Source organism: Pituophis catenifer, unplaced genomic scaffold, assembly GCF_029215685.1.
Source record: "Pituophis catenifer annectens isolate HBS135680 unplaced genomic scaffold, rPitCat1.0.hap2 SCAF_9, whole genome shotgun sequence".
Lineage (NCBI taxonomy): Eukaryota > Metazoa > Chordata > Lepidosauria > Squamata > Colubridae > Pituophis > Pituophis catenifer.
In genome coordinates this window covers 19,010,910-19,036,918 of record NW_027256889.1, presented here as the reverse complement: position 1 = coordinate 19,036,918, position 26,009 = coordinate 19,010,910, and the positions used below count along the sequence as shown (strand labels likewise).

The 26,009-nt window shown below is 43.0% G+C and overlaps 1 protein-coding gene across 1 annotated transcript in view; it reads left to right on the top strand.

The window, feature by feature from the left end:
- CLIC4 (chloride intracellular channel 4) overlaps nucleotides 1-25,642 on the top strand; it is a 67,320-nt gene extending 41,678 nt beyond the window's left edge. Inside the window, exons 3-6 of the mRNA XM_070949336.1 lie at nucleotides 6,896-7,021; nucleotides 10,574-10,680; nucleotides 20,838-21,019; nucleotides 22,141-25,642. Coding sequence (XP_070805437.1) covers nucleotides 6,896-7,021; nucleotides 10,574-10,680; nucleotides 20,838-21,019; nucleotides 22,141-22,302 — 577 coding nt within the window. The 3' untranslated portion in view covers nucleotides 22,303-25,642. The remainder of the gene's footprint in view (nucleotides 1-6,895; nucleotides 7,022-10,573; nucleotides 10,681-20,837; nucleotides 21,020-22,140) is intronic.
- Nucleotides 25,643-26,009: the final 367 nt, after the last annotated feature.

Here is a 26,009-nt window from a genome sequence, read left to right as displayed (position 1 = left end):
AAGATTCTGTGCAGTTTGGAGAACCCCTAAATCCCACTCCTGGCTGGCCCCGCACCTCCCAGGAGTTCCCATGTGGCCCGTTTTGGATGCAGGTAAGTGCAGGGTGTGCATGGAGGCTCAGAGAGGGCGAAAAACGGGCCTACCTGAAGTTCAGGAAGGCTGGAAACGGGCCCCGAAGGGCCTCCGGACACTGGGGAGGCTGTTTTTGCCCTCCTGGAGGCTCGAGGAAAGCCTCAGGAGCCAAGGGAGGGCAAAAACGCAACCCCCCCGCCGTGGTGCAGAAGGCCGACTAGGCCACGTCCACCATGGCCATGACCACCCAGCAACCGGGCAGAGAACTCCTTGCTAAAATGTTTGAAGCCCACCTTTGACTAGGGGTGTTGCTCATCTCTGTTTCTTAGTTGCTTCCGTGGTCATGTGGCCTGCATGACTATACACCAAGAGGCTCAGAACAATGTTACCTACCCACTGATGTGGTACCTATTTATCTACTCACATTTGCATGCTTTCGAACTGCTAGTTTGCAGGAGCTGGGGCAAGAACGGGAGCTCACCCCATCACATGTCGCTTGGGTCTTAAAGTGCTAACCTTCCTGTCGACAAGCCCAGCATCTTAACCGCTAGGCCACCACACCCCCTTTTCTCCCTTTACCTGCTTTCAAAATGACTTTTTTGGCAGCAAGTTAAGAGTTGATTTTTGCCTACTCAAAAGAACGAAATGCAGCGTTCACAATCCGTTTAAGTACACCTTATCATTTTGGATTAAAGTTGTCCATCTCGCCGCTCTCTTAAAAGGATTCTCCTTCAAGCCAAGGGGGAAAGCCACTCCAGTTATTTCCTGTAATTATTGTGGGTGTACACGGCAATGTTGTAATTGAAGCTTCAGCTGCTTCAGGCCCGAAAGTGATTCACGTTTTTCAGCGTCTTCTGGAAAAAGGATCCATTGGGACATTCAAACCACCTACAGAGTTTCCAACAGGTTTACAAAGCTGGCTATTGTGTGTGGGGTTGAAGGAGGGAGAGGGATCTGGAAGCACCAAGGCAGGGATTGTTGGCTTTGGGATAAGGTGGAATATGAGTCACCTGCCTTGAATGACATACACATGAGCAGTCTTCCACCCTCTCCAGGTTGTTCACATGTGCATTTTGATGTTCAGTGTTTGGGTTTTTGGGAAATCCATGCTGTACCTTTTCTTCAGAATGCTTCACAATTATGAGGCATCCAGAATTTCAACATGAGACTCTCCACCACAGATATATGATATTAAAATTGAGACGTTTTAACTCAGATGGCCATTAGTCAGTGAACTTGTCAAGCTTGGGTTAGGCAATCTGAGGATTTCCAGCTGTTTTTCACTTTTACGAGCCAGCCCCAGCTTGTCAGTCCAGTGGATTTTGAGATCTGTATTATTCATTCATTTATTAATATTTATTGGCCACCCAGCTCCAGTGGATTCCGGGCATAACTCTGAAATCCAAATGAGGGGAAGGCATCAGATATTTTATTTCTAATGAGGCAACTGTGTTTAAATGAAAGAGGGCTGTGCAGTAACACCTACCCATAGTATAATTTACACTTCTTCAATCCACAGAGACCAGGGGTGTCAAACTTGATATCATTGAGGGCCACATCAGGATTGTGTTTGACCTCGGTGGGGGGGAGAGACTAGTGGTGGGTTTCTATCGGTTCGCCCCGGTTCAGGCAAACTGGTAGTGGCGGCGACGGGAGACTCCACCCACCTGGCCACCCAGACATCATCACGGACGCTCTGCGCAAGCGAAGGTCCCAGTTCTGAACCAGTAGTGAAGGCAAGTAGTGAAGAGCCGAGGTGGCGCAATGGTTAGAGTGCAGTACTGCAGCTACTTCAGCTGAATGCTAGTTCAGCGGATCAAATCTCACCGGCTCAAGGTTGACTCAGCCTTCCATCCTTCCGAGGTGGGTAAAATGAGGATCCAGATTGTTGGGGGCAATATGCTATCTAGTATACTGTCTTTGGTGTAAGCCGCCCAGAGTCCTTGGAGAGTGGGCGGCATAGAAATACAAATAATAAAATAAATAAATAAATAAAGTGGAACCCACTACTGGAGGGAAGTGGCCGTGGCCAGGGTCGGTGTGGCCAGCTCAATGTCACTCGTGTCGGGGGCGCCTGTGGCGGCCCGAGTGCTCTGCCAGAGAAAACCAGCTCCTGAGCTCCATTTTTGGCTGCGACGGCCTCCTGCAACCCTTTGCCAGAAAAAACGAAGCTCTGGGGGGCCGCGTGCAGCCCTCCCGAGCTCCGTTTTCACTGACAGAGGCACCACGGGCCACTCCTTCGCTGTTTCCAGGGTGGCCCTGCGGGCCTTGAGTTTGACACCCCTGACATAGACTAACCCTTTTCAATCTGTTGCCTTGCATTGAATTGGAGTTTATCTTCTCTTAATCCCCTGTTTGTATGGGTCTTGGGTAAAATCTTGGTGGCGCAGCAGACTAAAGGGCTGTTAAGTAGCACCAGCTGCCTGCAATTACTGCAAGTTCAAATCTCACCAGGCTCAAGGTTGACTCAGCCTTCCATCCTTTCGAGGTAGGTAAAATGAGGACCCGGATTGTGGGGGCAATAAGCTGACTTTGTATAAAAAAGAACACCGCTTGGGGGGGCCCGAAAGCCCTACTAAGCAGGTATATACAAAAGTATGAAGGCTATTGCTTAACGCATTGTAAGCCGCCCTGAGTCTCCGGAAAAGGGCGGCATATAAATTGAACCAATAAATAAATAAATAAATAAATAAATAAATAAATAAATAAATAAATAAATAAATAAATAAATAATAAACGATAAATCTGTATGCTCCTCCTTTGCTAGTACAGTTGCTAGCTCGTACAGACTACAGATTAACAGAGTTGGAAGGGACCTTGTAGGTCATCTAGTCCAAGTCCAACCCTCTGCCCAAGCAGGAGACCCTACACGAGCCACGGTGGAGCAGTGGTTAGAATGCAGTACTGCAGGCTACTTCTGCTGACTGCCAGCTGCAATTTGGCAGTTCGAATCTCGCCAGGAGTGGGATTTGGGGGTTCTCCAAACTGCACAGAATCTTAGCTAGAGATTTTCCAGAACCCCTGCGAACCCCCAGTAGCCCACCCCTGGTTACAGGGTATGTGAATACACGGCTTGTAACTAACACACCCTGGACCTTGAGTGATAGCAGAATCCAAGAAGATGCTAAATCTGGAACTTGCATCTTTAAAGGAGGTGCAGCCTCACCTGAAGTGAGGGGCATACCTGCTTCCCGGATCTGTGAGTTGCCAATCCAGCAGCTCCACTTTGTCAGGATTTAATTTCATTTTATTGCCCCACATCCACCCTACTACTTTTGTCTAGACGCTGCCTTATCTGACTTTGCTGACACTGAGTTCTGGTTTCTTTCATCAACGTACTGATGTCACCATCCCCACACCCTAATGGTATCATTCGGGTGTCTCTGTCTAAATGCCAAGCAACAAAGGTGACAGGACAGGTGTGCAGTAATTCAGTTACTGAGCCCGAAACCCGAAAGTAAGAATAGAATCCCTGGAAACCTGTATTCCCTTCACCTCCCCATGCCAGCCCCAATGCTCACTGCACATTTGCAATCTGGACTGATTGGTGCAAATAAGAATGCCATGGGTGGAAGAAGTAGCTCTACTTGCATCTGTAGCTTGGTATCTGCAGCACACGGTAACGGCACTGAAATGAGGAGGCATGCACGGCAGAGTCACTTTGCAAATGAAGTCAAGGGTTGCCACAAAGAAGAGGGAGTCAAGCTATTCTCCAAAGCACCTGAAGGCAGGACAAGAAGCAATGGGTGGAAACTAATCAAGGAGAGAAGCAACCTAGAACTAAAGAGAAAATTCGTGGCAGTGAAAACAATTAATCAGTTTGCTCCACAACTTGCCTCCAGAAGTTGTGAATGCTCCAACACTTTTTAAGAACAGATTGGACAACCATTTGTCTGAAATGATATAGGGCTTCCTGCCTGAGCAGGGGGTTGGACTAGAAGACCTCCAAGGTCCCTTCCAACTCTGTTATTCTATTCTGTTCTGTTCCATTCTGTTCTACTCTACTAATACTATACCAGGAGTCAGCAACCTGTGGCTCTGGAGCCGCATGTGGCTCTTTCATCCCTCTGCTGCGGCTCCCTGTCGCTGGTCGGCTCCACAATTCATAGGGCTTTCGGTTAGGACAGGTAAAGGAAAAAGGACATGATGCTAGGAGGAGACTCTATGGTGAAGGAACTGGACTTCCAGTCAGCTCCAGACTTGAATGGGGGGCTTCCAGTTAGGAGCTTTGTGGCTCTTTGAGTGTTTAAGGTTGCCGACCCCTGTACTATACTAATACTAATACTAATACTAATACTATTCTATTTATACTTTATATTTAGTCGTGCTTCAAAAGCAAATCCATCCTCTGTCACCCCAAAGGTGCAGAACACTGATCAAAACTACATAACCTGTCTTATTTCTTGTGGCTCAAAGTAACTTCCTCCGTTTCTGCCCTGGTCAAGTCTGTGCTTTCTTTGCTTAAAGCAACATCTAAAAAAGACATTTAAGCACAAGGTTCAAAATCTGAACCCATTTATTATTATTATTTTTTTAAAAAAATCTGCTTCCACTTCCTGACACTTTTAAGAGAAGCCACCTTGTTCTTAGTAATAAGAGCCCATTGTTATCATTCCCATTTTTGTTTTAAAAAAAAGCCACTAATGCTTCACCCCCAATTTCCTGTAAACAGATGCATTCTCTCAAAACAGCTGGTCTGTTTGTCAGCCTCCTCTGAGAAGGCTGACAAACAGACGTCACTCTTGCAGGGTCCGATACCCTTGATCGACTCTTCTCTGCTTAAGAATCTCCCAAACGGGGTTTGGGGTTTGAGAAGCTTGTTTGGGGTAAATGTCTTGTGATAGGAGCAGTGACAGCCTCTGATATGAGCGTGTGAAGCCAGAGAGCCCTGTTCCAAGAGGAAGCAGACTTGGAAGACAAGCAGGCATCTGCTTGGAGGGGAAATTTGCTTGCTTTCCCCCCTGCAGATCTACTTCTTTCACTTTCCGAAGAGATTTATAGCCTACTACACAATCCACCCTTGCCTTATTTGGAAATATTATTTGGAGACCGAAAGGGCTGCACCTATCCGTATTAAAATGAGAGTAAATGCCGAAGCGTGCTATTTCCTTTTTTTGATTTTATCAAAGAAGGTTAAAGGGGTACTTCTGATTTTCTAGTGTGTGTTTTTTTCCCTCAGTTTTTTTTTTTAAAAATACTGAATCTGTTTGGAAGTATTTCATCCCTGAGTTTTTCTCCCACTGCATGCAAAACGGGTGAGGCAGGAATGGTGAACGAGGAATCCTTGGTGCTCTCTGGGATGGGTGGTTTTTCTTGCAGATGTTTCATTACTCAAACTAGGTAACTAGATGTTACCTAGTTCATCGTTCAACAGCATTGATGACGTTTCCTAGTTTGGGTAAGGAAAGGTCTGGAAAAAACACCATCCAGCTCAAAGAGCACCAAGGACCCCCTCATTTCAATCCTGAGCTGCTAATATTCCCCTTTATCAAAATGGTGGAACTTTCTACAAGTCAGAAGTGGTTTTCATATCCCTTCGTTCAATGGAGAATTCAGCGTTACTGGAGTTGTATGTGGTGGGTGGCTGGGGCAAAGACCTGGTCAGTTGAAGCTGAGAACCAAAAATGAAATAAATGTGGCATGTATACATCCGAACTAGACTGTATTGTTTCTCTGAGTTGTATAATATATGTGGTTATGTGGGTATATGCGTATTTTTGTATTCAGTCATTCATTCAGTCAGTCAGTCAGTCATGTTTATGTAGTGTATATTGGAGATGGTGACCCTTTGAGAGCTGTATGCAATAAAATTTCATTCTAATGTGTGCTGATTAGTGTCGACACCGGTTCACTGCCCATGCATGCACGGTGCGCGCTAGATGCGTGCCACATGCACAGTGTGTGCCAGATGATGTGCAACCAAACATACACTGCACGTGCATGTGCAGTGCACACCAAACACATGCTGTGTGCATGCGCAGTGCGCACCAAACTCACGCTTCACGCGGAAAAAACCGTTTGAAGATAAGTAGAACAGTGAGGGGGGACACCACTGTGTCGCACAATTTAGATTCGCTAGAAAGCAGGATTTCCTGACAGCTGATTGTCGAAAATACTGGTTCGGACCAACCGGTAGCTTTTTTATTTTTACTACCGATTCGCCGAACCAGTAGATTTTATTACTACCAGTTTGCCCAAACCGGTCGGATTTCACCACTGCCTTTAACGTGACAATAAAAGTATTCTAAGTCTAAGAATCAGAAGGGGTGGGTGTTGGGCATATGTAAAGAGAATGTATGAATGCAATTTGAATAACCAATTAAAATATAAGCGCACAGAGTTTGTACAGGTAGTCTTCGACTTACGACCACAATTGGGCCCAAAATTTCTTTTGTTAAGCGAGACATTTGTTAAGTGAGTTTTGCCCCATTTTACGACCTTCCTTGCCACAGAGGTTAAGTGAATCACTGTAGCTCTTAAGCTACTAACATGGTTGTTAAGTGAATCTGGCTCCCCCATTGACTTTGCTCGTCAGAAGGTCGCAAAAGGGGATCCCATGCAACCGTCATAAATATGAATCAGTTGCCAGGCATCCAAATTTTGAACATGTGATTACAGGGATGCTAATTGTTGGGGGCCAGCCAGGGATGGCATTTGGGGGTTCACTGAACCCCGGCAATCCTTGGCTAGAGGATCGCCCGAACCCCTAAGGAGCCCATCCCTGGTCCTTGGGCATGTTACGTTGCAGATGACAATGCGAACTACGATTTGGGGAATTCCTTGATCTGTTTTTCATGTAAACCATGTAACTTCTCTGTCTCAGGAAGCCTGCAGACCTTCAGAACTTGGCTCCAGGGACACACCCGCCTTTCATCACCTTTAATAACGAAGTGAAAACTGATGTGAACAAGATTGAAGAGTTCCTTGAAGAAGTTCTCTGCCCACCCAAGTAGGTATCATTGAGAGGGTTGGGTAGAAGGGAAGGGGGAGTGAGGTTCATGCTGTCATTTTCCGTCATTCCTCTCGCCGGTTCTCAAAAGTGTGGCTTAGCTCACTGAACCCGTAGCTGTTTGCACTGCACGCTCCAGCATAGGTCACCCACAACTGCTTGCAATTTAGCGATCTTTTGAAGTTGCGGTGAAAAAGGTGACTTGCAACTGGTCCTCACACTTATGACCGTTGCAGTATTCCCTACGGTCGCTCGATCAAAATTTTGGCAGGTGGCTCATTTTTATGAAAAGGGACTTACAACCGGTCCTCGTACTTAACTACCATCGCTACATATTTCTATAAAAGAAGTTGGAAGGGCGCTTTTTAACACATTTTTGTTTCTTTGCCTAATTTTTATTTTTTTCCTCTTTTATCACCTATATAGTTCCCTATCTTTCTTTTTTAATCTCTTTTTTTCTTTTTGACCACTTGCTTTTTGTTCGTTTTTATCTTTTATCTTTGCTTTATTAAAAAAAATGGTGAAATTACATTAAAATACATTAAAATAAAGACAATACAGAAGAGGAGCCTGGATAGCTCTGCAGACAAGGCACTGCAATTTGACACCAGCTGTCTGCAATTAAAGTAAGTTCGAATCTCGCCAGGCTCAAGGTTGACTCAGCCTTCCATCCTTTCTAAGGTAGGTAAATTGAGGACCCAGTTTGTGGGGGCAATAAGCTGATTTTGTATAAAATATACAAAAGTATGAAGGCTATTGCTTAACGCACTGTAAGCCGCCCTGAGTCTCCGGAGAAGGGCGGCATATAAATCAAATTAAAAAAAAAAAGATGAAAAATAATAGCAGCTGGGCACCATCCATAATTTCTCTTCCTCTGAATACTGGTAGGAAGGTGATTAGTAAAATAAAGGAGATGCGTGATAATTGCTCTCCTCTTAACTGCATGTTATTAGACACCCCCAAGCATGATAAGCCAGTCTCAGGATAGAAAAAAAATTGGGATATCTCCTATAAGAGGAGAAGACACCAGAAATTTACCACTGAAAATACTGTGCCAGCACTGTTCTCATACTGCCAGAGCTAGGGATAAAGGCAGAGCTCTTTCTAAGCTTGCTTCTCTTTTGCCAAGACAGTTTTTGTCTCATTATTTTTAAAACTACTTTGGAATATGCCTGACTTTTTAGTCAAAAGCCCTGTCCTACACAACACTGTTTCCACACGGCGGGGTGTGACTTTGCCCTGGGTAGATTTGAAATAGTATATTCAGTTCTGGACATCTCGCTTTGAAAGGGATATGGAAAACATCCCTGGCCTGCTCTCGAATTGCCATAGGCCAGGCGGGATGGGAAACCAGCGAAATGGCACAGCAGCCAAAGACAGATGCACATTCCACGCTTATTTCTCTCAAGGCTGTATCCCAGGGTTACCTACAGAAGCCGAGGGGAGTGCGAAATTGCTCTGTTGGCGAATGTGATTGATGACACACCCTGGGGGGAGGGGGGAAACAGGGTCATAACTGGAGCATAAATTATGTAGGGTCAGAGTTGGCTTCACTTGGGAACTGCCAACATGAAGCTCCTAATAAATAGCTGGATTTCTTTTGAAGCTTGGCTTGAGACTCATGATTTAATTAGGGCATCTTTCGGAACACTGACAGCTACACTAGAACAGATCCACAGAAGAGATACAAGAGATACTGAGCCCCAAGCCCACCAAATAATCTTTAAAAATCTGGACCCGATCTTATAGAGAACCAGTTTGGTTTAGTGATGAAGGGCACCAGGAGATGGGGAGTTCTGGTCCTCTCTTGACTTTGGGCCAATCACTCTTTCATCTCACCTCACAGAGTTGTTTGGGGGAAAAAGTGGAGGAGGAAGGAATAGTGACTATATTTGCCACCTTGAGTTATTTACCCGTATTTTTCGGAGTATAAGACACACTGGAATATAAAATGCAGCTTAGTTTTGGGGAAGGAAAATAGGGGGAAAAAAATCTGCCTACCTATTCATCTGGCTAGCGTCCTTAGTCTGGTCAGCTTCAGCACATTAGTTTGCTAGTTTTTTATCCGCTGCTTGGGGATAAAAAACAGCTTCTAAGGCACAACTGAGAGGAAGCAGCAATGAGAAAAGCAGGTAAATCACGGGGAGGGGGGGGATCGCTTCACTCGGCTAGCACCTACTTAGGGCTGAAAAAAAGCTTCTAAAGAACAGCTGAGAGTCGGAGATCGCAGAGGGAGTAGGCAAAGCTGGGAAGATCACTCGCTAGTGCCTCGTTAGCGCCTTGTTAGGGCTGAAAAAAAGCTTTGAAAAAGCTACATTCAGAGTATAAGACGCACCCAAAATTTCAGCCTCTTTTAGGAGGGAAAAAGGTGCATCTTATACTCCAAAAAATACGGTAATACATAATAAAGATGGGGTAAAACAGGAAAAAAAAATAGTGCTTTAGTTGTTGGTTGCAAGAGGTTGCTTCAGGATCTATTCATTGAAATTCAGAATCTGACAAAGACCGGGAGCTTCAAATTAAAAGAAAGGAGATTCAGACAATATCAGGAAGAATTTCCTGTTGGTAAGAGCTGTGGAACAAAGCAAGCAGAACAATGATTTTCAGACTAGCGTGACACCTGCGAGCTGCTGTTGGGGTTTACTGGGTATTTTAGGGCCTCTGGGACCCAACGTTTGCACGATTGACCTTCTCTTCCTCCCCTGCCCCCATTTTAATATTGAATAAACTTCATTTCACAATCTTAACTGCCTTCCACCCTTTTAGGCCATGGCCAAATTTGAGGTGAGTCTGCAAAGAGCAGTTAAAATTCAAGGGATCTATTGATACAGAATTTGAGTACAGGTAGTCCTCAATTTACGACCACTATTGAACCCCAGAAATTTATGTTAGTAAGCAAGACGGTTTTAAGTTAATTTTGCCCCATTTAACGACCTACCTTGCCACAATTTTTGAGTGAATCACTGCAGTTGTTAAGTTAGGAAATACAACTGTTAAGTGAATCTGGCTTCCCCATTGACTTTGCTTTCAGAAGGTCCCAAAAGGGGCTCACATGACATTACAACTGTCATAAATACCCTGTTTTCCCCCAAATAAGACATCCCCTGATAATAAGCCCAATCAGACTTTTGAGCACATGGCAATAAGGCCAAGCGCTTATTTCAGGGTTCAAAAAAAAAATACAAGACAGGGTCTTATTTTCGGGGAAACACGGTATAAGCCAGTTGCCAAGCATTCAAATTTTGATCCTATGACCATGGGGATGCTGCAGCAGTCATAAGTGTGAAAAATGGTCACTTTTTTTCAGGGCTGTTGTAAATTTGAACAGTCACTAAATGAACTGTTGTAAATTGAGTACTACCAGTATGCTGGATATTTCAACCCTAAGCATCATTTTATGGACTTCTTAAGTGGATATGGGATCAAAATCAAATGTTGGGAGTGTCACAAATCAGTATTGAAAAGGATGTTATTAATAATGAATGTTATAAGGAATAAATGGAGAGGTGTAATCCTGTATCCTAGCTCATGCTGTCACTTAAACTCTTTCAGGTATATAAAGCTTTCAGCAAAACACCCAGAATCAAATACTGCTGGAATGGACATTTTTGCTAAATTTTCAGCGTTTATCAAGAATTCCAGACCCGAAGCCAATGAAGGTAGGAAATCCATGCTGGTTTTTTTATATTGTTATTTATTTATTTATTTATTTATTTATTTATTTATTTATTATTATTATTATTATTATTATTCATATTTCTATGCCGCCCACTCTCCGAGGACTCTGGGCAGCTTACACCAATGACAGTATACTAATTAGCATATTGCCCCCAACAATCTGGGTCCTCATTTTACCCACCTCGGAAGGATGGAAGGCTGAGTCAAACTTGAGCCGGTGAGAATTGATCCACTGATCTGCTGAACTAGCAGTCAGCTGAAGTAGTTGCAGTACTGCACCCTGTTATGTAGCATTAGGGATGCTTGCTCCAATCTATCTATATATATATATATAAAAGCGAAAACCACTCACGCATTAATCACAAAATCTCCAGAACCGTAAAGCCTACAAACTTGAAATTTGCCATGTATGTTCCTCTTGGCTTCTAGGTGCTCACTAAGAAAGGATTTTTCGAAATGATCATCAGAGCATTAGTATTTTCCATATTATTATTAAGGCGCTCTGATGCTAAGGAGTTATACTCCCTTTCCCCACTTCAAAAGAAATCTGTTCCAAATGCAAAACACAAGCAGAGGAGAGGAGTTTCAGTTTTACTTTCACAGCGGAAAGCAGCTTTACTACAGAACAGTTGAGTTAAGCCACGCCCAGCCTCCTTCCTGTCTCCTTGCTCACACAGCAAATACTGGTTGAGTTTCCAAACACCCGTTGACTCTCTCACACACTAACAGGATGCTAGCCAGATGAATACCGATGGATGCTGCGGGCTGGGACATTCTACTTCCTCTCCCCCTCTGTTCCAACTGCCAGTTGCATTATATTAACACACTCCGATGCTATGGAAGTACACATTCTACATTAAGTTTCAGGCTGCAAGTGTCAATTTATCAAGCCCAAGCACTTAGTTTTGTAGCGGAGCACGGGTGTCCAGCTAGTTAATCATAATGATGAAGGAAGCTTTTTCTCTGTAAACATACAGGTAGTCCTTGACTTACAACAGTCCATCTACTGACCGTTCAAAGTTACAACGGCACTGAGAAAAGTGACACGGCCGTTTTTCACACTTACGACTGTTGAAGCATCCCTCACGGTCACATGATCAAAATTTAGATGTTTGGCAACTGGTTCATATTTTTGATTATTGTTATGGTGTCCTCGGTACAACATGATCTCTTTTTGTGACCTCCTGACATGCAAAGTCCATGGGGAGAGCAGATTCACTTAACAACAGTGTTACTAATTTAACAACTGCAGTGATTCGCTTAACAACTGTGACAAGGAAAGTCATAAAATGGGGGGGGGGGCAAACCTCATTTAACAACTGTCTCACTTAGTAGCAGAAATTTTGGGCTCAATAAGTCATAAATCAAGGATACCTGTAGTCCAGGGGTGGGCAACTGTGGCCCTTTTAGAACCTGTGGACTTCAACTCCCAGAATTCCTGAGACAGTCAAGCTGTTTCAGGAATTCTGGGAGTTGAAGTCCACAGGTTCTAAAAGGGCCACAGTTGCCCACCCCTGATCTAGTCTAATTTTTCCCCTGTCCCAAGAAAATAGTTTTTTTTTTTTTAAAAAAAAAGAGTTTTCCCCCAAATGAGTGATATTCCACTATATTAGACTTCAACACCCCTAACCAGCACCAGGGAAGCTGCATGTCACACAGAAGCAGGTGATGAACCCTCCTGGCCTCTATTGCAGCTGTGTCAGGAGCAGAAAAGGGGTGAATTATTTCCTGTTCTGACTCACCAGTCTGCTTACTTCACCTCAAGGCCTTCCAGAGGCATCTTTGCAACAGGGCAAGAAGAAAGCAGCTGAAGTAGGAATGTTTCTGTTAGTGGAGGGGAAGCAGGGGGCAGAAACAAGCTAACCTCTACTTCAAATGGGTCTCTTCTAAAATGGCAACAACAATTAAGATGGCATGTCAAGGTCCTGCCTATATTTGGGTGTTGCACAACTTTAGAATAGAATAGAGTAGATAGAGTGGAATGGAGTGGAGAGTGGAATGGAATGGAATAGAATGGGAATAGACTGGACTGGACTGGACTGGACTGGACTGGACTGGACTGGAATGGAATGGAATGGAATGGAATGGAATAGTTGGAAAGGACCTTGGAGGTCTTCTAGTCCAACCCCCTGCTTAGGCAGGAAACCCTATACCAGTGTTGGTGAACCTTTTCGGCACCGAGTGCCAAAATGGGAATGCGCGCACACGGGGGAGCACCGGAAACCAGAAGAGCAGGTGCGTGCCAGAAAGCTGAGCTTCCGGTTTCCGGGATGCGTATGTGCGCCAGTCACCTGGTCTTCCTGTTTCTGGCATACATGTGTGCACTGGAACCCAAAATAGCAACAGGCGACGGCTGGCGTGCCAGGAGAAATGGCTCTGTGTGCCACTTCCAGCACGCGTGCCATAGGTTCGCCATCACGACCCTATACCATTTCAGACAAATGGCTGTCCAATCTTTTCTTCAACATCTCCAGCTTTGGAACATCCACCACTTCTGGAGGCAAGTCGTTCCATTGATTAATTCTTCTCACTGACAGGAGAAGATCTGTGGGCCAGATCTCACCACATCACGGGCCACATCCAGCCCACGGGCCTTGTGTTTCACATCCCTGAATTAGAGCTCCTTTATTAATAAAAGAAGAATACTTTTGGCTCAGGGTTGATATGTGGAGTCCGGTGCTCAGAGAACACCAAAGACCCTTCAAAGTATAGTATTTCCAAAATTCATCTTCCTCGTGGCTGCACTTTCCTAGGGAGATGCTTCAGTTATATTCAATGGCACAGTTCATCTATGCTTTGTATTTAAGGGGGGAAACTCCCCTCCAGTGCATCTGTGGTTTGTGTGTCAATTTAATTCTGTTCTTGACACAAATTCAAAAAGTCCACTTTGACTCACACTGCTAGAATCGCGCTTTCGTGCTGAATTTCACAGGAAACAAAAACCTTAATCTCATATTATTTTCTGGGGCTTTTCTTTTCTTTTTTAAAAAAAAGGTTTTTTATTATTTAAGACAAACAAACATTTAGTGCATCATTCATTTCTTCCATGTGACATTTCGGTGCTATCTTCAAAAAGTTTCTTCTCTTCTCTATCTCTTCTGTCTTCGATCTCACCAAGTCCGTTACAAGATTTTCCACTAATATAGTATTCTAATTATAACAATTTTTTTCCCGATCTCTTTTAAAACTTAATTCTATCTCTTTTCTAACCAATAATAAAATTGATTCCATATCTTAAAATATTCTGAATCTTCTCTTTCCTTTATCATCATGGTTAATCTATTCATTTTTGCTCAATCTAAAAATTTTTTTTAATTACTTCTCCCTCCAATGGTGTATTCTCTACTTTCCAGTTTTGTGCATAAACAATCCTTGCCGCTGTTATTACATGTATAATCAAATATATATTATCTTTACTAATTTTCTCTGGTAAGATACCCGATAGGAATAGCTCTGGTTTTAAATCCATACGTTGTTGTATCATTTCCTCCAACCATAACTTAATTTCTGGGGCTTTTCTGTCGATGCACAGAATTGTATGGAAATCCGTTGCTGTGAGCTTGGCTACACAACGAGTAGAGAAACAGGGCAAACACACAAGTTCATTTCCAAAGTGGGAGTGAAATAGCTTCTGCAGCACCACTCGTTTTGTAATTTGCCCAGGTTGGCACAAACCTGTATGACGGCCAATGCAGAAGTTATGAAGGGCAGTGTATTAATGCATTTCTTCTGAATTGCCAAGAGCTGGGAAGAGAATACTTTTTCCTGCACACGGACAAGGTCCTTTATTTAATGTCCCAGAAACCAGCATTCATGCATGGTGTGTTGGTGGCAAATCAGGGGTGAAATGCTACCGGTTTGGGCCGGTTCGCCTGAACCGGTAGTAAAAAGGAGAAGAAAAAAAAAGGTCCGAAGATCAGTTGAATGACACACGATGGTTGGAACTTTTTTTAAAAAAACTTTTTAAAGCATTTTTAACTACCGGTTCTAGAGCGCCACAGCTGTGATCGTTGGAACTTTTTTTTTTTTTTTAAACTTTTTAAGCATTTTTTACTACCCATTCTCCGGAACAGGTATTAAAAAATGCTTTAAAAAGATTTTTTTAAAAACGGTTCCATTGATCACAGCTGTGGTGCGTGATCATCGGAACCCTTTTAAAAACTTATTTAAAGCATTTTTTTACTACTGGTTCTCCTGATGTCCCCTCCCCCCCTCGCTCCTCTACTTACCTTCCCAACCCTCCTTTTGGTGCGTAATGCGAATGCATACTGCGCATGTGTGCGTGCTTGGCACATACTGCACATGTGTAGCCAGCAAACTAGTAACAAACCAGTTCAGATTTCACCACTGTGGCCAATGCAACCTCTCGGCATATGGAACTTCTGAATTGCCATCAGTTCCTCTCGGTGTTGCCTCAGACGAAACAAGGCTACAGTAAGTAAAGCAGAATGCAAATAAGATGGGGAGCTCTGAACGCCATCATTCTGCAGAATCACTCATGCTTCACCTCCAGGAAAAGGAAGATATTGCCTCACATGGCCTGTAACACTAGGAGCCATTGTGCATCAGGATTAATTGGGATCCAGCTGTTGGGGTTATTTTCCTGGCGATATTATTAGTGGGTGGTAGATTAGGGGTCTGGAGGAGGATACGATGAACAGTTATGGAAACTGGGTGTGCCTAGTCCCGTGGTGGCAAACCTATGGCACATGTGTTGGAGTGGCATGCAGAGCCCTCTCTGTGGGCACGCACGCTGTTGCCAGCTGCTCTTCCGGTTTCTGGTGCACACATGGGCGCCAGCCAGCTGGTCTTCGGATTTATGGTGCTCTGGCATGCGGCGCACTCATGCACGCATGCATACATTCCAATTTGGGCACTCAGTGCCGAAAAGGTTTACCATCACTGGCCTAGTCTAACAAAGAGAACGACTAGGGCAGTGATGGCAGAGCTTTTCGGCATCGAGTGCCCAAACTGGAATGTGTGCACGCGTGCATGTATGTGCACCAAAACCCCGAAGACCAGCTGGCCGGTGCACATGTGCGCACCAGCCAGCTGGTCTTTGTGTTTCTGGCGCTCCGGCTCATGCGAAGACCAGCTGGCTGGCACACGAAACCAGAAGAGCAGCTGGCGACGGCATGCGTGTCCACAGAGAGGGCTCTGCATGCCACTTCTGGCACGTGTGCCATCATGGGGACTAGGTTCATATGATAGCAGTTCTTCCAATATTTTTTTTTTAATTTTGTATTTTTTAGATAAACATTTAATACATCAGTTATTCCTTCCCTGTGACATTTCAGTGTTATCTTCCAGAGTTCTTCTTCTTCTATGAGTATGTGATTTCTTCTACCTTGATCCTTATCAAGTCCATTGTGCCAATTCATCCCTAAAATAATATTCTAGTCTTTCACATTTTTATACATAGTTGTGAAATTAATCATTTATCTCTCTTTTCCAACCAATAATAAAGATGATTCCATATCTTAAAATATTCTGACTCTTCTCTATCCTTAATCATCAGAGTTTAATCTGTTCATTTCTGCACAATCTAAAATTTGTTGTTGTTATTTCTTCTTCCGAAGGTATTTTCTCTGCTTTCCACTTTTGTGTTGAGAGGCTGCCAGAAAGAAGAGGGGAGGGGGTGTCAACCTATTTTCCAAAGCACCTGAAGGCAGGACAGGAAGTTTGTTTGTTTGTTTTCTGTTTTGTTTTATTAAATTTATATATCGCCCTACTCCCGAAGGACTCAGGGCGGTGAACAGGCACAAAATAAAATACATAAATACAAAAGTTAAAACATAATTAAAACCAAATTAAATAATTTAGCCCAAAACAATTAAAAATCCCAATAATTTAAAACAAATTAAAATTTCAATTTAAAAAATTTAAAAGAAAGGGGAGAAAATTAGGCCAGGCCGGCTTGCTGGAATAGGAGGGTCTTAAGAGCATGGCGGAAAGTGCGCAGATCCGGGATCCTCTGTATCTCCGGGGGGAGCTCGTTCCAGATAGTGGGTGCCCCCACAGAGAAGGAACAGATTCCGCTTGTCAAAGGCAGAGCACTTGAGTAAAGGTGTTGGACTAGAAGACCTACAAGGTCCCATCCAACTTTGTTATTCTGCATTTGGTAGTTAAGAAGAAATTTCCTGACAGTGAGAACAATTGATGAGTGGAATAGCTTCCCTCCAAAAGTCGTGAATACTCCAACACTGGAGGTTTTTAAGAAGAGATTGGACAGCCATTTGTTTGACATGGTACAGGGTCTCCTGCTTGAGCAGGGGGTTGGACTAGAACAGCGGTCACCAACTGGTGGTCCGTGGACCACTGGTGGTCTGTGAGAAAATTTTGGTGGTCCGCAGAAAAATTATTTGCATTTTTTATATTGCACTAAATCAGGGATCCTCTGGGACAGATACGTGCAACATTTGTGCTGCTGCAGAAAGTCTCCCCCTTCAGGGTCTTTTTATGCGGATCGGAGGGGGGGCAGAAATTCCAACTCTGGGTCTGCTTCAGCCTCCTGATGTGGGGCTTTGGGCGAAGGCTGCAGGGAAGTGCCGCTGGTGGCGAAGAGCTGGAGGGCCTTGTTCCAGTGGGACTGTATCATGGCCTGGAACTAGCTGACCATCTCAGCCTGCTGAGCTTCCAGGTGCTGGTATCTGGCCTTGCACGCTCTCAGGTCTTCCCTCTGCTTGGAAAGCCTATGCTGCTAATCCTCTGTGAGGTGCTTCTGTTGAGCCTCCTTCTCGGCCAGATCCAATTTGAACTGAGCTCTTTTGCCAACTCTTTCTCGTGGTGGCTGCTTAGCTCCAACAACTGCTTCCTGTTGGGGCCCTAAGGAGCCCGGGCAGGCAGGTGAGGAGTGGCTGGAAGGGGAGGGGTGAGTAGAGGCTGGCGAGGCATCCCTCAACGTGAGTGACATTGAGTTGGCCATGCCCACCCAGTCACATGACCATTACCCACCCAGCCGGTCATTAGGCAAATCATATTAGTGGTCTGCGGGATTTAAAATTATGAATTTAGTGGTCCCTGAGATCCGAAAGGTTGGTGACCCCTGGACTAGAAGACCTCCAAGGTCCATTCCAACTCTTTTATTCTTTATAAGCTGCTTGCCATGCAAATAACTATATGTAGCCTTCCTTTGGACCTCTTGTAAATAATTGTAGGCTTTATAGGGATGAAGGACATAAAGTCTTAAAATTAGAGAGACCACATTTGCCCTAGAGAATCAATAAAGTGTGCTCTGCTCCCCAAAACCTAATCAAAACAAAAAGCAAAAAACCGAAACCAAGTGCGGCAATTGGGAATTCTTAGAGGTATTGGAAGAAATATCCTTCTGGGTTCAGCTCCAAGTGGGGAAAAAGATACTGGAAACATGGAGACTGCTTGGAAAGATGGTTTAATGGTGGACAGGGTCACATGGTTTGAGTTCCTGAAAACAGAAAAGGGCGAGATGCTGAGCGTGCCTTGGTTTTATGCCCTCTCTGGCTTTGAACTTCCTGGGGCCCAGAAAGAGTATCCTGATTGGTTGTCAGACTCCTAGGGGATGGGGGTCTTAGCTGGCCGTGCTGGCTGATATAATCTTCCCAGGTGCCATGTGGTGAGTTTCTGTTGCTAGATGGGTCCTATTGTGTTAGTTTCTGTTGCTAGATGGCTCCTATTGTGTTGCAGATGATGGTCCATTGAGTTTCTGCCTCTGGCCCATTGACAAAGGGTGGGAGCAGGAAGGTGGGAGCTGCTTCGTCTTTTAAACATGTTTCTCCATTTCTCATCCTGGGAAACATAATATTCTGCCTTTTTAATATTTCCTAAAATATTTCATTCTTCTAGGAAAGGGGTGGGTGCTAATTTCCTACGGAGGCACTTTACTTCTGTAACTGCAGGCTTATGTAAATAAGATATTGCTCATTTTAATGTTTCTGTTAAGTCTCCAGATCTTTCATGCTGTTTGAAATGAGAGAAGGTCGGGAACTTCTGTTTTTAGCCCAGGTTTCTGCAAGAAGTGAAGTTGGGTTGAACAAGAGCGCCCTCTGGTGGTGTTCTGGAGATTTTGGCCAAAAAAAAAAAAGCACAAGCAAAGGGACTAAACTGCCTCACCTTTTATGGCCTTTCTTGCCACCGTTGTTAAGTGAATCACTCCAGTTGTTAAGTTAGTAAAAGGAATCTGGTTTCCCCATTGACTTCGGTTGACAGAAGGTTGCAACAGGGGATCACACGATCACATTGCAATGAATCAGTTGCCAAGAGTCTGAATTTTGAACAGGTGATCATGGGCAATAAGTGAAAAACTGTCACAGGTCAGTTTTTTCAGTGCTGTTTTAACTTCCAAAGGTCACTAAAGGAACTGTTGTAAGTCGAGGACTACCTGTTTTAATGAGATGAGCGGCATGGAAATCCAATGAATAAATAAAAGTAAACAAAAATACCGAAAGCAATAATTAAAATAAATGTCAGAAGAAACAGCCCAATACAGGAAGCCAGGGGTGAAATTCAGCCGGTTCTATCCGGATCGCGCAATACGGTAGGACTGACTGCACGAAGCCCCGCCCACCCGCGCGGACATCATGACGTCCCTTTTTTGTGATGATTTTCAGCCTCTGCACATGCGCAGGAGGCTTTGTGCATGCACGGACGACGGCGCGGGTGAGCGGATGAGTGCACACACAGCTTGCGCACATTTGCGAACCGGTAGGGAAGGTAAGTGAATTTCACCCCTGCAGGTAGTCCTCAACTTATGACTGCAATTGAGCCCAATATTTATGTTGCTAAGTGAGAAATTTGTTTTTTTTTTTAATTTTTATTTTTTGATGAAAAACAAACAAACAAACACAGATATAACAATACAATATACACAACAAATAAACATAAATCAAGTCTTATGACTTGTATTTTAAATAGTCACATCGGTAAACTATATTCAGCAATATATATCTCTACGTCTTTACTTATATAACAGTATTTTAAATTCCCTTTTTAATTTATTGTTTCCTTAGTTGGTACTCAGTTCCTATCTAACTATTCAATTCCTAAGTGAGAAATTTCTTAAGTGAGTTTTGCTCGATGTTACAACTTTTCTCACCACATTTTCTTAAGTGAATCACTGCAGTTGTTAAATTAGTAACATGGCTGTTAAGTGAATCTGGCTTCTCTGCTGGTTTTGCTTGTCCGAAGGTCACAAAAGGTCATCACATTACTCTAGGACACTGCAACCGTCAAAAATATGAGTCAGTGGTCGTAAGTGTGAAAAAAGGTCATAAGTCACTTTTTTCAGTACTGTTGTAATTTCGAATGGTCACTAAATGAACAGTTGTAAGTCGAGGACTACTTGTAAACAGCAGTAGTAAAAGGCAGTAGAAGTCATTAAAGTGTACTCCGAGCTCTTCCCAGGAGGCTACTTCTCCATCCATTGGCTACCTTGCTGGCTGGGGAATTCTGGGAGTTGAAGTCCACACATCTTAAAGCTGCCAAGATTGAAAAACACTGCTTTAGAGAGATGTCAGAGACAATGGTGGGTTGCTACCGGTTCGCCGCAGTTCGGGCGAACCTGTAGCAGTGGTGACAGGAGGCTCCGCCCACTGGCCCAGACGTCATCAAAACCACCCTGCGCATGTGCAGAACTTGTGCACGCGCAGAAGCGCCCTCACGCTCCCAATAGCGAACCAGTAACACCGGAATTTGAAACCCACTGCTGGTCAGAGGGATGCTCTAATTCCGTGATGGCGAACCTATGGCATGCGTGCCCAAAGTGGCACACGGAGCCATGTCGCCTGGCACGCGCGACATCACCTGTTCCTCTTCCGGGTTTCTGGCGTGCATGCACGCGTGACAATCAGCTGGCCTTTTTGCAAGCAGCACTGCCGGGAAACTAGAAGAGCTGGTCTTCCGTTTTCCTGTGTGAGCATGCACGCTGGCCAGCTGATCGTCACACCAGAAACCCGGAAGAGTAGCTGGCTGAAACCGGAAGTTCAGTAGCTGAAACTGGAAATTCATATTTGGGCATGTGCATGCGCCCTGGGCAGCTCCCCTTCCAGGTTGCGGCCCAGAAGTGTGCGCCCGCTCCCTTTTCGTCACTCAGTGCCGAAAAGTTTGGCCATCACTGCTCTAATCCTTCACTATTGTTTTTCCCTTCCCCTGTTGCCTTTTACAGCCTTAGAGAGGGGTCTTTTGAAAACTCTACAGAAGCTGGATGAGTACTTAATCAGTCCCCTCCCTGATGAGATTGACGAGAACAGCATGGAAGACATCCCTGCCTCCACGCGCAAATTCCTGGATGGGAATGAGATGACGCTAGCAGATTGCAACTTGTTACCCAAGCTGCATATCGTCAAAGTAAGTTGGAATCGGACACGAGAACTGAAACAAGCCTACATTGAGATTTAACGCTAGTCTAAATGTCTATGGAGATTCTCAATCATCCAAGTCATGGTTGAGGCCAAAGGCAGCTGGGCTTTCTTGCTTGTTTTCCTTCTCATCTCCCGAAGCTTCTTCAGTTCTGAAATGAACTGAAGCTTCTTGGATGAGAAAGAGGAATTTTTCAAGGAAAAATAACCAAGGACGTCCAGTTGCCTTTTGAAAAAAAAACACCTTTGGGATTTAATGCTAAAAGTTTCCACTAAATCCATGAAACTGAAAAGCGGTTTAAACTGTCGTTCTTTCTGAAACCCTTGTGTTTCCGGCTAATTTAGAATTTGCAAGATGAATACTGAATCAGTTGGAAGTTAAAAGAAGTTCCTGAAACAGATAGCCTCATATTTATTTAAATCAGCATTTTTTTCAAACTTGGTAACTTTAGGTTCCCTGGCTGGGGAATTCTGAGAGTTGAAGTTCACACATCTTAAAGTTGCTAAAGTGTGCATTGGTGTGTTATTTGGAGGCTTTCGGCAGGAAATCCAGTGAATTAAATGCTGTGTTGGTGGGTCTCAGAGAATTTCCAGGTCTTTCTCAGGCCTCAAGTTTCTCCAAAAATGAGAAGATACCAACGGAAGAAGAAGTTATTAAGAAATTCATAGAATGTGCTGAAATGAGTAAATTGACATTTGAAATTAGAGAACAAGAAGATAAACAATATTATAGGATATGGGATTTATTTTATCAATGGCTAGATACTAAAACATGGGAACGAAATATGAAATACAAAATGTATGTTAAAATATAATATGGGAAAATAATTTTCGGGGTTTTTTTAGAATGATAATGCCATTGTTGGATAAATAATAAATGAGGATAATGATGTAAAGATATACATAAGGTTGACAATATGAGCAATTAGATAATTTGTAAAATATGAATATGGGAGGAAGCACAAAGGATTTGTAACCGATCGACACACTGTTTGCAATTGTTATGAAAAATGGATTTTTTTATGTTTTATTTGTTTAAAAATTAAAAGTTAAAAAAAAAAAGTTTCTCCAAAACACCCTACTGAGACCCAGTTCTTTCTTTGCTCCTAGATTGTGGCCAAAAAGTATCGCAACTTTGATATTCCCAAGTCTCTGACGGGCATCTGGAGATACCTGAAGAACGCCTATAGCCGTGATGAATTCACCAACACTTGTCCTGGAGACAAAGAGATTGAAATCGCCTACAGCGACGTAGCTAAAAGACTCGCTTAAAAAAAAAAAAGTGGCGTTGTTACACATGTATAAGCAAAAGCTTTTTTTAACAGACTGCTCTTTTTTCTTTCTTTTTTTGGTCTTTTAAGATAGCCATTTACTTTGCATGTATCTTGCAGTTAATTCAAGTGCTACACTGGGCAGACCAGGTATTGTCATTTGTCTTTCTCCCTTTTGTGAAATGCAAATTTATATTTACACGGCTTATTTTGTTTTGCCTCCTGTAAAAGGACAAATGCAGCCACTAAGAGGGCAGTAAAACCATTGTATAGGGACGCGGTGGCGCAGCTTGTCGATCGAAAGGTCGGCAGTTCAGCGGTTCAAGTCCCAAGTGCCGCGTAACGGGGTGAGCTCCCGTTACTTATCCCAGCTTCTGCCAACCTAGCGTGAGGAGGAGGAGGAAGGTGAACGGGAAATGCACGTTCACCGAATATTTTCTCACACAAGTCCAGCGTTTTGTGTTTTGATTCTGGATCAGTTGTTTCTCAAACTTGGCAACTTTTTAAGATGAGTGGACTTCAACTCTCAGCATTCTGGGAGTTGAAGTCCACCTATCATAAAAGTTGCCAACTTTGGATGATCTGGATGATCAGCTTAGAATCTGGTGGTCTTTTGTTAGAAGCTAGGTATCCCTATAAACAATCAGACAAATTCCCAAGCTTATACCCTGTTTCCCCCAAAATAAGACATCCCCTGATAATAAGCCCAATCGGGCTTTTGAGTGCATGGCAATAAGGCCAAGTGCTTATTTCAGGGTTCAAAAAAATATAAGACAGGGTCTTATTTTTGGGGAAACATGGTAATAGCAAGTGATTTCTTTTTAGGTCAATAAGGGACTTGTCAAAATGCAGAATTCATTTCTTAGGTAACGGTCAAAGCTATGCTGGCTAGAAGTACATAGGGGTGTCCATAGGACGAATGCTCAGAAAAATCAAGGTGGAGGCCACAAGCCTGTGATTCAAGCCACAATGCATTCTGATGCACATTAGCAAGGGTGTAAGGCTTTGATTGTTTGGTTGTCATGACTTCCTTGAGCAACATCCCTGCAGGTCTCCACAAAAATACAGTAGCTTTATGTCTGAGGTGCATCCTTTTTGCTTTTTGCTAAGGTCAGAATCTTGCTAAAATCTACTGTTTTATTTTTAATTTTCAGGCAAGCATTCTTTAAAAAATCAGTTTATTTGCCTTATCTAGACAACCTGCGTAGTTCCCTCACTGTAATTCTTCCTGCGAAGCAAAGCCAAGTGCCTTTTCCATTCTTTTATTAAGGTTTTACATTGGGATTTATCTGTCTCCTACCTCTTAATAAATGTTATTAAGCATCACTATAAGATACAAAATATAGGAAAAGCAAAAGTTAGAAGAACAGGAGAAAGGAAGAGAAGAGAGTAGCTCCATATCTCTTTACCCGATCGATTATTTTTCATGCCGCAATCACGATATATCAAAGGGTCAGCTGTTTTTTTTCCCACTTATAACAGCATCAAGGAACAACGCTGTAATTCAATTTCAAAAGACCAATACATTTGATTTCCTTCCATTTAAAAGGCCAGTGCTTGAGGCACAGAATGACTTTTCCGTTTATTTTAAATTGCTATGAATAATAAGCTCCAAAACGGTCTTGCTTATGTGGGATTTATTTAAAAAAAAAAACCATTCTTAATTTTTACATTGATCTTTTATCTTTGAAATGCAAATCGTCTTACTGTTTGCAAGGGAGCATCCTTCATTTTAAGCTTTTGCTGACCAATTTGCAGAGCACAAACCCCACTGAATTTATTGTGATTTACCTTTTGAGGAATTACCTTGTCAGAAGGTCGCAAAAGTGGATCCCATGATCTTGGGACACAGCAACGGTCCTAAATATGAACCAGTTGTCAAGCGTTTGAATTTTGAGCACACGATCACGGGGATGTTCATAGATGTAGCCGATGAGGCCCAAACCTTTGCAAATTCTCTATGCAATTCTGTGAGCTTCCAACTCATGAAAATATGGTTTACGCAGAAGTCAAATCTAGGGGTTTGCAGGAAAGACTAGTGTGCAAGGAAAGAGTGACACCATCATTCTTTGATGCCCACATTTTTCTTGAAAGTGAACTAGATATATCAAGAGCTGCCAAATTTCACAATATTTTGTTGTTCCTACCTAAAATTTTATGGGATATTGAGCAATTCACCTTAAGACTTATAGGATTTCGAGCAAGAAGGCCAATCTTGCAATATTTTAGCCATTTTTAGGGGGCATTTCCCCCCCCCCTTTATTTTCACAACAGAATTGTATATAGGACCCTCACCTAAAACTCCTTGAGCTACTAGCTGGGAACTGTTGTCTTGAACAGGGGTCTCCAACCTTGGCAACTTTAAGACTTGTGGACTTCAACTATGGAATTCTGGGAGCTGAAGTCCACAAGTCTTAAAGTTGCCAAGGTTGGAGACCCCTGGTCTTGAACATGACAGCAATATTTTGCTGGCTGAGAAAATATTGATGATATACTCAAACATCATTAAAGTTGCGGTAAAAACTTTCAACAGGCGTCAGTTATATGCTTTCCAAGAAAAATGTGGTTTGTTTGTCAGTTCAGCAAATAGAATTTTATGTAACAGGAACATGTTGAATTTCCTTGCCAAAGTTGTGAAGCCCTTGCAATATTTCATTTTTTTTATTTAGACAGAAACCAGTATGTGCTCCAAACACATACTTTGATCTCACTGTTTTCCGTGAGAGCTTAAATCGGAATGGAGCATGGTTTGTTTATATGTGTTCTGATTATGTGGTAGACATTGATAAAAAATAAACAAGGGGGAAGAAATATTGCAAATGGAATATTCACCAAAGGAATTGAACTGTTGCTGTGCCTTTTTAAAAATTAATGGTTTATGCCTTGATGCTGCATGTATACAGTTATATGTGTACTGGGGGCCACGTAAAAGTTAAAATTAGCTTTGTACACAAATTCTGCCTTTTTCTTAAAATCTGACTTCAATTTATATATATTTTCTGTTCACAGTGCTAAATCAAATGTTAATGCTGAACGCTAATACCTTGTTTCTTTCAACTGTGACTAAAGGAGAAAGATTTATCTCTTATGAAGCCAGTTTCCTAGTTAAAAGCCAAATTTACTATCTTCTGACTATATCTGAAAATATTATTATCCAATAACACTTTAAACTTCATAGAGTGAGCAAGGTAATTTATTTGGCTTTTGAGAGATACCTGGTAATCCGTATGACATATTGTAAGATGCTTCTTTTCACTTTTCTGGAATATCTTTTAGAGATATACTGGCAAACTGCTGGCAGCTATTGTTTTAAAAAATAAAATATATTTTTCACTTAACAAGGCTTTTGGTTGTTTTCTTGAGAGATGCTTAGAATTGTGAGGATGAATATGGTTCCCAACATGTTTGTTTGTGTATGTGCAGTAACTAATAATCACTTGTAAAACATGGGAATTTTCCTGATGTCGGTTGGCTTAAAAATGGCTATCTATCTGCCTGCGGGACTAGCCAATTTAATTGAGAAGGAAATTATCTTGATTCCCCAATACCTGTGAAATAATTAATACTTATGAGAACTAGTTGGAAGAATGTAGACCAGTGGTGAAACCCCAATTTCTTTACTACTGGTTCTGTTGGCGTGGCTTGTGGGCGTGGTGTGGCCTGGGGGGCGTGGCTTGGGGGCGTGGCAGGAGAAGGATACCAAGGGTG